This window comes from Euleptes europaea, chromosome 9, assembly GCF_029931775.1.
Source record: "Euleptes europaea isolate rEulEur1 chromosome 9, rEulEur1.hap1, whole genome shotgun sequence".
NCBI lineage: Eukaryota > Metazoa > Chordata > Lepidosauria > Squamata > Sphaerodactylidae > Euleptes > Euleptes europaea.
Window position 1 is genome coordinate 65,943,329 of NC_079320.1, and position 12,413 is coordinate 65,955,741.

The 12,413-nt window shown below is 41.4% G+C and overlaps 1 protein-coding gene across 1 annotated transcript in view; it reads right to left on the minus strand.

Moving 5' to 3' along the window:
- Window positions 1–662: 662 nt before the first annotated feature.
- Window positions 663–12,413, minus strand: part of CEP135 (centrosomal protein 135) — a 38,188-nt gene continuing 26,437 nt past the window's right edge. The window contains exons 18-25 of the mRNA XM_056855081.1: window positions 10,979–11,147; window positions 10,432–10,542; window positions 7,551–7,736; window positions 6,260–6,469; window positions 4,488–4,690; window positions 2,839–2,943; window positions 1,632–1,760; window positions 663–684 (exon numbers count right to left, since the gene is read on the minus strand). Coding sequence (XP_056711059.1) covers window positions 663–684; window positions 1,632–1,760; window positions 2,839–2,943; window positions 4,488–4,690; window positions 6,260–6,469; window positions 7,551–7,736; window positions 10,432–10,542; window positions 10,979–11,147 — 1,135 coding nt within the window. The remainder of the gene's footprint in view (window positions 685–1,631; window positions 1,761–2,838; window positions 2,944–4,487; window positions 4,691–6,259; window positions 6,470–7,550; window positions 7,737–10,431; window positions 10,543–10,978; window positions 11,148–12,413) is intronic.

Here is a 12,413-nt window from a genome sequence, read left to right on the forward strand (position 1 = left end):
AAAAAATAAGAAAGGAAGCTGTAATCGTAATCCTAAACAGAGCAACACCCTCTAAATTCACCGAAATCAAAGGGCTTAGAAGGGAGGCAACTCTGCTTAGGATTGCTCCTTAAGACAACTTTTAAAATACACTTTGTACTCAGAAGACAAAACACAATATTAAGTTAAGAGATAAAATTAACAAACGTTATCCCTATCAGTGTGGTTTCTGGGTTTTTTTTCTTTCTCTTTCGTATTTTCTAATTTTGTTGATGTCGGAAAGCTTCAAGTTACATTCAGCATTGTGAGCTATATAACGTAGCGGAAAGCAAACAAAAATCTAACACGCCCTGAAGCAGACACAAATAGATGGTGGCTTAAGACTTTTGATCTCCACCTGGCTCTGCAGCAAACAGTCCACAAATCCATATTCGAGTTAACCAAATGTGGATAAGCATTTTAAAAAAAATAATCAGAGGTTAACAATGCAGTTACTCCAATTCAGGTTCTCTCTAGAACAAATATTCCAGCTGAATGAATGAGTGGAGTACTGCAAAGTGGATTGCACGTTAAACACCCAGTTTTCAGAAAGTGTTGATTGAACAACGTTTCAGAGGTAGCGTTCACATCATCGTTGACAATTGAAAGAATCCAAACATGTTTGTTCTTGCTAAAACCATTGATCATTTCTTGAAACCCACATTTCTGAGAAGAAAAAAAATTAAAATCGTTACACCAAAAGCATATTTTTTTAAAAAAACCAGAGCATTATTTTCTTCAGATTCTTACTCAAACCCCATTAAAAAAAGTAAAGGTAAACGTCCCCTGTGCAAGCACCGGGTCATTCCTGACCCATGGGGTGATGTCACATCCCAACGTTTACTAGGCAGACTTTGTTAACAGGGTGGTTTGCTAGTGCCTTCCCCAGTCATCTTCCCTTTACCCCCGCAAGCTGGGTACTCATTTTACTGACCTTGGAAGGATGGAAGGCTGAGTCAACCTTAAGCCGGCTACCTGAAACCAACGTCCGTTGGGATCGAACTCAGGTCATGAGCAGAGCTTGGACTGCAGTATTGCAGCTTACCACTCTGCGCCACAGGGCTCTTTCAAACCCCATACTAGCCCATAATACAATCAAAACTATGTCTTCATAATAGAGACTGGTATATTTTTCATTCTGTTGGCTGTACGAGTGCTAGGAGGCATGGCTACATCCAAGAAACGGGTAGAAAAGAGCAAGAGTCCAGTAGCACCTTAAAGACTAACAACATTTCTGGCAGGGTATGAGTATCTGAAGAAGTGAGCTGTGGCTCCTGAAAGCTCATTCCCCTGCCAGAAATTTTGTTAGTCTTCAGTGGACTCTTGCTTTTTTTCTGCTGCTACAGACAGACTAACACGGCTACCCATCGTGATCCATCTCCAAGAAACAGGTGGCAGACATCCAGGCAGGGCGGTCAGAGGGCACAACAGCACGCTGGCACTCGAAGCAAAATCCTGCCCAGGGCAAAATCTTGCAGTTCAGATACTTTTGAATAAATGCCCAGTTAACTCTGACAATTTCGCATTTAAACTATTTTTCTTCCTCACTGCCACTAATGAAACTAGCATGTCAAATAAGGCCTTAAAGGTGGGCTCCTGATCTCTTCACTTACTTTTCTGTTCGATCCATTGGTCCTGGAGGGACTCTTTCCGGAGAGTGCGAAGGAGATCTCAGCGTTGAACTAAGCGGGGACGGGACATTTCCAGAAGAGGCCCGCCGCATCTCTTGAATGGCACGTTCCCTAGCAAACAGAAAAAAACCCTGGTTGTGTACATTACTGGAATCTGGGAAGATCTCTACAGATCTCCCTGTACTGGAAACACAGGCCACCACTGTGCCTGCCAAAGTAATTGGTTGCTACCCGCTATAGCTTTGCAATTCTTTACAAAAGGAAAAGAAAAGAGTAAGGAGGCTTGAAACAAACAAAAAAAATACTTGTGGTTCTCTTTTTCCTGCTCCCTCCCCCTTTCTTGCAACGACTTCACTGTCTCAGACCTTCACATTTATTAACAGTAATTTTTTTATTGTTAAACTAAAAGTATTACAGGAGAGGAGGAAGAGAAAGATGTTATCAACTCTATTCAGCTATATGGGTCTAGGCAAAAGCGCTCTGAAGCATTAACAGCATTAAGCCAGCCCAGAATGAACATTTTCACGGGAGGTTAAGACCGCATGTTGTTAGACAGCATGTACACATGAAGACTACTCTGCACATGGCACTGATTACCGGCTTGGTTCTGGGTTCAATTCAAGGATGCCTGTTTTATCTTCTAAAGCCATTCTTCTAAAGCCTGGGACCCACATAGGTGTGGGACAGTTTCTCCCCATATGTGCCCACTTTGATGGGGAAGGCAAGGCCTGTTCACGGTTCTAGCAACCTTCCAGTTAAGGCAGGAGCTGGGGCTTTTTTTTTATGGCTGACCCTTCATTCTGGATTCACCTCCCTGACACGGTATGGAAAGTCACATCCCTTCTCTTTCCACAAAGGCTGCAAAAATGTTGGTTCAATTGGTTCTGGAATTTGATGCTTTTATGGTTTGATATAATTAGTTGAACAGTAATATTTTATTGTTACTGATTGATTGCTTTTATCCCATTTCTGAAACATGTCACAGGTTTACTATTAAACACACGTCCAGTGTGGGGAAGACATTAAATCAATAAAGTGATCTCTAAAAACCTTAAAGGAATGGTGCTCGGCAAAGATAATATTTCCTGAGTTATATTTTTGATTTTGTTGTAATTACTATTTTCAGCATAGTTCTTTAAAAAAGTACGGATACAGGCTCATGGCACACCGAATATGCAAATCTGCTTACCGTTCAAATTGTTCTGTTGTCAGCTGCCTTTTTAAAGCATCATAATCAGTCTGCAGCTGTGAAAGTTTATTTCGGAGCAGAGAAATTTCTCTATTAAGACTCGTTCTAAAAATATTGTGGACAAAGAAAAGGTCTTAACAACTGCACATCTTACAGATGGCATTTTACAAAAAACTAAAAATACCACAAGCAAAGCAAACACTCAAACAAGAATCCACTCACACAGGAACATCCCCATGTAATCTTGGGAACACGGTGTTAAGGAAAAATGCTTTCCAAAGGGCAGCCCAGTTAAAGTTTGCATACTTAAATATTCAGCAATTAGAACTGGGACTGAAGACCAGAGTACGTGTGCTGCTGCTGAATTCCTCCTTCTGTGAGCATCACCTCTGGCCTTCCATGTTCCCAAGATTACATGGGGATGTTCCTGTGTGAGTTGGAAACACTCAGCTATGTGGGACTGCAATTAGTAGTAGTAGGAAAAATATAGGGAGGGTATTTGATCTGGCTGCATGTGTGAGCCAGCCTTACAATAGCTTCACATGTTCCTTTAGTGAACTACCGTCAGTATTTGATTCTTGTGAGCATTACCTACGTTACTGCACTGAAGTGCCACCTTCCCATCGTTATTGAAGGAATACGTAAAACCATCCTGACTACCAAGTGACTGTGATTAATCTTGGTATAAACGTCTAGGATGACAAGGACTGAAAAGATCTTGGGCAGGCAAATGCTGACACCCCCCGCACACACACACACGCGCGCGCGCACACACACACACACACACACTGCAGATTTAAAAACTCAGAGAAAATGGGCTGGTCATACCTACAATGCAGAGTTCTGCAAACTCAGGGAAATTCCGAATTTGCATTAACACACAATTAGTTTCAAAAAAAGAAATGGGGCAGAGTTTAAAAGAAAAAACTCAAAAACAGTAAGAATGACTTCACAAAATATTACTTCACAAAATATTACTTTAAAAAAACCCAGAACAGTAGTGTTCAAGAAAACATGATGGTGTTAAGGCAGGCAAGGAAGGGAAAGCTGAGGCTGGTCCTGATAATGCCACCCACACTCGCCTGCCTTTTTCTTCCCCTCGGAAACAAGGGAGTCGTGGAATGGGAGGGAGGCAGAACCAGAGCAGTGGGGTAAACAGAACCAGGGTGAGGATGTGATTTCTTCTCTCCTACAAATCCCATTCTTGTTTATCTCAGAAGATGTTTACAGCAGTAAGGTTTTCAAGAATCCAGAAATCTTTGAATTACATCACAGGTTGAGTACCCCTTATCCGGACATCAAGATCATTCGGAAAGCAAGACCTTTCGAGCTAGCAGGAATTACTCACGGGCCCTCAGCAGTGCCACTGATGGTTCGATATAAACAAAATTATCAAAAAATGTTGTTTAAAATTACATTCAGGCTATGTGTATAAAGGGTATAAAAATATATAAAACAATGAATTTCATGTTTAGACATCCCATCCCCAAGATACCTCATTATGTATATGCAAAAATTCCAAAATACAGAAAGATCTGAAATACAGGCCACTTCTGGTCCCAAGCAGTCCGGATAAGGGATGCTCAACCTGTACAAGCAACAGATGAAACAAGCTGTAAGAATTGTAGTTTTGTGCCTTCGCAACGTACAGTTTACTGTCCGAGAGCGTGAGCTTGTCTTTGAGCAGCTGTATTTCTGAATCCTTCTCGTGAGTGGCCATGTGGTTCTGAAATTCTTTTTCTCGGCTGGTCGCCAAGAGCGTTTCCAGGTTTTGTATCGTTAGCCGCTCGCTGGACAACTGCTTTTTTAACAGCTCCGCTTCTGCTTTTGCGTCTTCCAATTCTGACTGAACCTGCAGAATGACAGTAACTTGTTTCAGTGCATAGTCTTACATTTAATATTAAATTATAAGGGAAACCCTTCTACAGGACAGCAAAAACTCAAAGACATGCACTACGTACAGACCTAACACCTAACAGAGCCAGCGTGGTGTAGTGGTTAAGAGTGGTGGTTTGGAGCGGTGGACTCTGTATCTGGAGAACCAGGTTTGATTCCCCACTCCTCCACATGAGCGGTGGAGGCTAATCTGGTGAACTGGATTTGTTTCCCCACTCCTACACATGAAGCTAGCTGGGTGTTCTTGGGCTAGTCACACACTCTCAGCCCTGCCTACCTCATAGGGTGTCTGTTGTGGGGAGGGGAGGGTGATTGTAAGCGGGTTTGATTCTCCCTTAAGTGGTAGAGAAAGTCGGCATATAAAAACCAACTCTTCTTCTTCCTAGTATAGTTTGCTTTCCCTAACGATAGTGAACTGTTTTAATACCTGAATACTTAAAGCCATGGTAAAGAACTGCCACAAAACAGGACAGTATAACAACAATCTGAAGTAGGCTAACATGCCATGGGTTAGCCTTACTTCTCCCACTAAGCAAACCATGGCTGAAGCTCTTTCCCCCATACCTCTAGCTTCTCTGCTTTTAAAATAATAAGCAGATCTCACTGGGCTCCCTCTATATGTGCCCTCCAGGGGCCAGACTTCTAGTGCAGCGCTAAACACCGTTCCACTCTTCGAAGCCCCTTGAAGTCACTCTGCTTAGGATTGCACTGTTAGCTTGGCAAAGTTAGAATAACAATTTTACCATACATTTGGGAACTAAATGAGAGCTAGTGTGGTGAAGCAGTTAGTGTCAGAGTAGGATCTGGGAGCCCCAGGTTCAAGTCTCCACTCTGTAGAAGCTTTCTGGATGACCTCAGGGTGGTTACGCACACTCAGCCTAACCTACCTCACAGGGGTTGTCGTGAGGATAAAAAGGAGGAGAGGAGAGCAAGATACGCTGCTTTGAGTCCCCACTGGGGAGAAAGGTGGGGTATAATTGAAATAAATAATAACGATTAGGGCAACAAACCATAGTTAGTTCTAATTATGAATACAGATTGATTCTGTACCAGTCAGCAGAAGTAATAGCCATGGGCTTAGAGAGCAAAGGATAAATTCCCAAACAAGTTAAACTATCAAAGCTAGTATCACAAATCAAGGAAACCAAAACTGACATGCAAGGAGGTACCACAAAACAAGAATAAGGTGGTGGAGCCAGAGACAGCTTGGCCTAGGGACAGAATGATGGCCTTTTGACCCGGGTTCAAATACCTATTCAGTTTTGATCAAGCCACTCTCAGCTTTAGCTCCTGAGCTGGAAAACAGAAATGACAGTAAACTATCTAACTGCAGCACTGGTAAGAATAATAAAACTGTACAGCACTTTGCATCTGATAAATGCCTCAGGAAAAAAAAAAGGGGTTTCATTGATTTGAGTTTCTTAATGTCTCCTTCAGGTGGCTTCTCTTTCAGTCTTGAAACCACTTCTGTTTTTTATTTCATTGAATCTCTTCCTTAAAAACAGCTATTTTTTTCGCCACTTACCCTCTCAAACTCCAAATTTCTGGATGTCAGCTGGCGAGAAAGATGTTCTTTGGTGGACTCCAGTTTAACACAAAGGTCTCTAACAGAAGCCACATCACTTGCTGCTGCAACCTTGTCTTCTTTTTCGTGATTGAGGCTCTCTTCAAGTTTGGCCATATTTTTCGCCATTGAAGAGAACTGTGATTCGTACGCTTGGTGTGCAATGATGTGCTAACCAGCAGACAAAAACAAACCGATTATTCACATATGTGATCCTCACCCTTATTGTATTCTAAAGTGTAAAGTCATGCTCTCTTTTATTCTTCCAAAACACACTTAACTGCTCTTTGCAAAACCTAGCAAATAAGCGAGAAGAGAAGCAGATCTCAAACAAATTCTTCCTTGAGCTCACAATGATGATAAATTACCTCCACCAGCTCCTTGTGGAAATCTGCAATTAACACCAAGGCATTTGATTAAGAAAGGAGCCCCAAGGCGCAGAGTGGTAAGCTGCAGTACTGTAGTCAAAGCTCTGCTCATGACCTGAGTTTGATCCTGACGGAAGTAAGTTTCAAGTAGCCAGCTCAAGATTCAGCCTTCCATCCTTCTGAGGTTGGTAAAACGAGCACTCAGCTTGCTGGGGGTACAGTGTAGACAACTGGGGAAGGCAATGGCAAGCTACCCCGTAAACTCAGTCTGCCTAGTAAACGTTGAGATGTGACATCACCCCATGGGTCAGGAATGGCCGGGTGCTTGCACAGGGGACTACCTTTACCAATATAAAACTATGCGTGGTTTGGAGAGTGGACAGGGAGAGGTTTTTCTCTCTCTCCCATAATACTAGAAAGCGAAGTCATCTGTTGAAGCTGGAGGGTGACAGATTCAAAACAGATAAAAGGAAGTATTTTTTTCACACAACACATAGTTAAATTGTGGAACTCCCTGCCCCAGGATGTGGTGATGGCTACCAACCTGGAAGGCTTTAAGAGGGGAGTGGACAGATTCATGAAGGAAAGGGGTATTCATGGCTATTAGTTAAAATGGATACTAGTCATGCTGCATACCTATTCTCTCTAGTATCAGAGGAGCATGCCTATTATATTAGGTGCTGTGGAACACAGGCAGGATGGTGCTGCTGCAGTCGTCTTGTTTGGGGGCTTCCTAGAGGCACCTGGTTGGCCACTGCGTGAACAGACTGCTGGACTTGATGGGCCTTGGTCTGATCCAGCAGGGCCTTTCTTATGTTAATATTTAAGAAGGAACATTAGTGAAGTGGGCCAGCCAACACAATTCAGAGAACAGTGAAGATTACCTCCTGAATTTCTTTCTCCAATAGTTCGATTCTCTCTCTGAGGTGCCTTCGCTCAGTGTCAATGGAGAGAAGTTCCAGTCGTACTGAGCTGCTGGCCCCTTCCGCTTGGTGGGCCTTTGCTTCCCAGTTCTCAGCTTGGCTATGGAGCATCTGGAATCTTTCCAGCAATTCCCTGTTTTCTCTTTCCTAGTTCAAACAGAAATATACATCCAGTGAACAATGAATCACAGTGACAAGGGCCTTCTGCCCCAGCAAGCCGAATCAGCAATATTTAAGCTGGCAAGCCAGATCAGCAATATACATGCTATAGAAATCTGGAACGGGTGCCATTCTCCACATTTCACACACTTACACACACATTCATCTACACACATACCCTTCCAGAAAAAGACAACTTCATTCTTTTGAGGACCAGGATAAACCCTTGATTTGCAGTTCAGATAATGAGATAGGATATCAACAAGTTTAAAGCAGGTGCTGCCTCTGTTAGCTTGATAAAAACGCTGATGGTTATACATGTAGTGGATTTCTCTCTTCTTCATTCTCAATCTGCAGCACTAATTTCGAAGAGCAAAAGTGAGGATAAAACGTAGGTTTTTGGCTATGAACCATCCACTTCCCCAATGGAGCTAATGGGTTTAAAGTTTAGAAAGCAATTTGGGGGTTTGCAATAATAGCCGTTTAAAAGAAAACAAAAGAACAGCCAGCATTCAGGAATGATAAATACATTTCACATGTTATGAGTCAGAAGATTCAGATTTAAAGCCATATTAAAACATTTCACAAAGTTAAACGAAGTTAATCCCATGGTTTCTGCAGTTCAGTTCTGCAATAACAAAACTTTTACTTTACTTTTATTATTTCCTATCCCTTCAGCCATAGGTTGATAGGATTTGGAAAAAAAGAACAACAGACTGATGAATCATTGAATATTACGATTAAAAATATGTGCAAGAAATTTGGCAGCAGCTTCCAACCAGTTCATATACTTAGAAATCAACAACAAAAACTCCCTGTATACTGTGCCTGGCTTTAACAAAAAAGGGACCATGCAACAACACGTGTTTCTATTGTTCCAGAAACATAAGAACATTTTCTTTCCATCAAGGGAATGGATTTAAGCCTTCCAGTATATTTGATTGTTGGAAGCTAATTGCATCTTGCTAATAAAATTAAGAGTCTACATTTAGGGTTTTGCATAGTGACCACATAGTTGGCAACCCTAAAACAAGTTGTGGGGATATACCCATAATACAGAAGAGAACACTTCCTACAGAAATCAGTAAGCAGCTCAGACCAATCTTGCAATAAAGTAGCTTCACTTATCATGCTCAGTAAGCGATCAGAGTAATAAATAAATCATCATCTGTTGAAAATCCCAATTCATGCAAGTTTGCCAAGAAAACATTAAGGCTTGATGATAAGAATGAGTCTTGCCTCATAGGACATACTAATTGACTAGGAGGTTCTAGCAATAATATTTTTAACCACATCTTGATAGCATATTTCCATGTAACTGATCATTGGTAACACCATCCAATTTCTAATCTAATTACCAAGCTGGACACACAATTGGGAATTCCCAATATGATTAGGGAAAAAAAATTGCTTGCAATCTTTCAAGATCTTTAACAATCATGTGCTACAATAATAGAGCCCCGTACAAGGTTGCAGGTAATAACTTAGAGATATATAATTTGAGCAGTGCTGAAAAGGGCTCTCCCACCTTTCATAACATAAAATTTCCTCAAGGATGTAGACAGAAGCTGAAAGCTACTTATTATGTATTTTAAATTTATTATGTATTTTCCATGTCCTAAGTGCATCAAAATGGATACCCAAATATTTATAAGAACAGACTTGCTCAAACTCCATTCCCTGCACCCCTCAAGGATTCCCCATCTTCTTATTATCTCTGAACACCAATACTTTAGATTTATTTTACGCTAAGTCATTCCATTCCACAGTAATAAATAAATTGCTTAGTTAGATTTCCTAAGCCTTGCCTAGTCAATGATAACAATACATACATATGGGAGTTTCTATTGGGTTCAGAACATAGTTTCCGGAGATGCACATGATCTTTCTGCATTGTGTATACTGGAAGGAAGACAAGAGCTAAGTAAGCAAACACTACACAGGGATGCAGAACTCAAGATGCCACGGTGTTGACCATCTGGTTAGTTTTTAGTCTGTGGCCCAAACATGCCAAGGATGCCAACAAGTGTGCGCAACTTCCACCAGCCCCTCTACAGCAGGGTGTCCACCATAGCAACATTCTACTTATGGTTTGTAAGCATAAGGTGATGCCCAAACTTTGCACTCATTTTGAAAGCAACTTTCTAGTCCACATGCTATGTGATGGGGGTTAGATAGATTCATGGAGGAGAGGTCCATCAGTGGCTACTAGCTATGGTGACTAAAGGGAGCCAATACTATATCGAGGTAGCAAACCTCTGAATATTACTGCCAGGATGAAGCATTAGGAAAAGGCCTCATCCTCTATGCCCTGTTTGGCCTTCTAAGGCACTTGGTTGCCCACTGTGTGAAACTATATGCTTAACTAAACGGACCACTGGTATGATCCAGCAGGGCTCTTCTTATGTCCTTACATACAGACAACACTGCTGAAGCTAGAGAAGGATTTCAGCAAGATTCCCAGAGATCAAGGCTTTAATTCCTGCATAATCTCCTCTCTTTAACAAAAGCAATTAAAGAATTAAAGACAATAAATTTGCTTAAGTTTCACAGCTTACAAAGGTTGCAGAATTTTGGGTTATCTCAGAGCAGAGTATACGCAACATTAGCAATACGATTGAAACAGGCTATACTTCATTAAAAAAAAACTATTCATGATAACTTTTGAAATGTATTTCCTCACCTTTGAAGCTATTACACTTTCAAACCTGGACACTTCAGTTATATAATGATGAACTCTAATTTTCATTTCTTCTTTTTCACGTAAAGCTGCATCCAGTTCAGTTGAGATTGCCTATTGAGATTACATACAAACTATTATGTGTCAGTTTAATATGAATAAATTGTTTCATAGAGACAGTAAATACATCTGGACTCCAGACGGCAGGTAGAAGCTCATGTGACAAAACGCTCATCCATACAGAAAGCTGCACGTCTGGCTGAAGCCTAGGCTATGAAATACTTCTCCCTCACATCCGAGGTTTTTTGGGGGTTTTTGGTACAGAGGAGCATTCATTCATACAACTCCACCTGCAACCTGAAGGTGAGCAGCCCAAACCCATTGGTAGAACTAGGCTAGTATTGTCTTGATTTTGACTTTGCTTTTTGAACCACCAAAACACGAAATCCCCTTTCATGAATGCAAAAATAAAAAGTTATCCAAAAGGTTAAACTACTTCAATTTTGAACTTTATAATTTATTGCAAATATCATTGAGAGTTGCTCTGTACCTGGTTTTCTCGGGCCATGGTAGCTAGATCATCCTGTAACCGTCTGTTTTCCTTCAGAGCCATTTCTTTTATTCTTCCGGTTTCTCCGAAGTCAGTGTTTGCCACATCAAGTTGGCGACGGAGACTGGCTAGTTCACGGTCTTTGCCACTCAAGGCGTCCTTTAACTGGCTAGCAAGTGGGGGATTTGGAAAACCTTAAATGGAATTCATCTTTTTGCATTATGGCATGGCATACAATTCTGTCATGACAAAGGTAGTGGCCACATTCTGGCCATTCAAATCAGCAGACACTTGGTTTCTGGTACTGAACCGTGTTCCGCAGATTTTGACTATGACAAACATGCTCTAAAAGACATTCTGTCCTTGCAGTGAATGCAACCGTGCAAGTATCTGCCTGAAGTTATGACAGTGTTATATGCCTGACAACGCTGCATTGCACTTGTAAGCCATATAAGACAATAATAGCGCTGTATCAAGATCCATGCTCTGAGGTAAACAAACAACATTTTTGACTATTAAATAAAATCTTTATCATCTTTAAATTCAATTGTTTCTTCGTTTCCTTCTATTTCATGTCTTTGGCATGAAAAAACGTGAAATTATTATTACTCTAACCTGGATGCCGTCAAGTATCTTAACAGAGGGCCTTAAGTTCAGTGCAATATGTACTAACATCTGAAGCAGCTGTTCAGAACTAGCTGTAAGAATGAAAAACAATAGTTCTCAGTAGCACTTTTGCATACACATATTTCAATGTGGCTTCAAAGAAATTCTAAACAGCTGATCTTGTAGAAATACTAATAGATCCTTCCCGATAAAAGTTCTGTAAAGATGCTCGTAAAATGCTGTATGTGCCATGCTCTAGTCTAGGGCATTCTCAGAGGATAGGGAGGAGATTGGCTCTAGGTGTTTTGGGGTGCCAAAAGGCATCACTCTTAGCAAGACCTAGATAGCTAAACCCAATGGTTTACTTGTAAAAGAGTATTTTGACAAGTCTTAAATGCAAATCCAGGGTAGAAGAAGAGTTGGTTTTTATACCCTGCTTTTTCTCTGCCTTTAAGGAGTCTCAAAGAGTCTTGCAATCACCTTCCCTTCCTCTCCCCACATCAGGCACCTTGTGAGGTAGGTGAGGCTGAGAGAGTTCAGCGAGAACTGTGACTAGTCCAAGGTCACCCAGCAGGCTTCATGTGTACAATTGGGGAAACAAACCTGCTTCACTAGTAAGAGTTGTTCGACAATAGAATCAGCTACCTAGGGAGGTGGTGAGCTCCCCCTCACTGGCAGTCTTTAAGCAGAGGCTGGACAAACACTTGTCAGGGATGCTCTAGGCTGATCCTGCTTTGAGCAGGGGGGTTGAACTAGATGGCCTGTATGGACCCTTTCAACTCTACATTAGAGTCTGCCGCTCATGTGGAGGAGTGGCGAGTCAAACCCA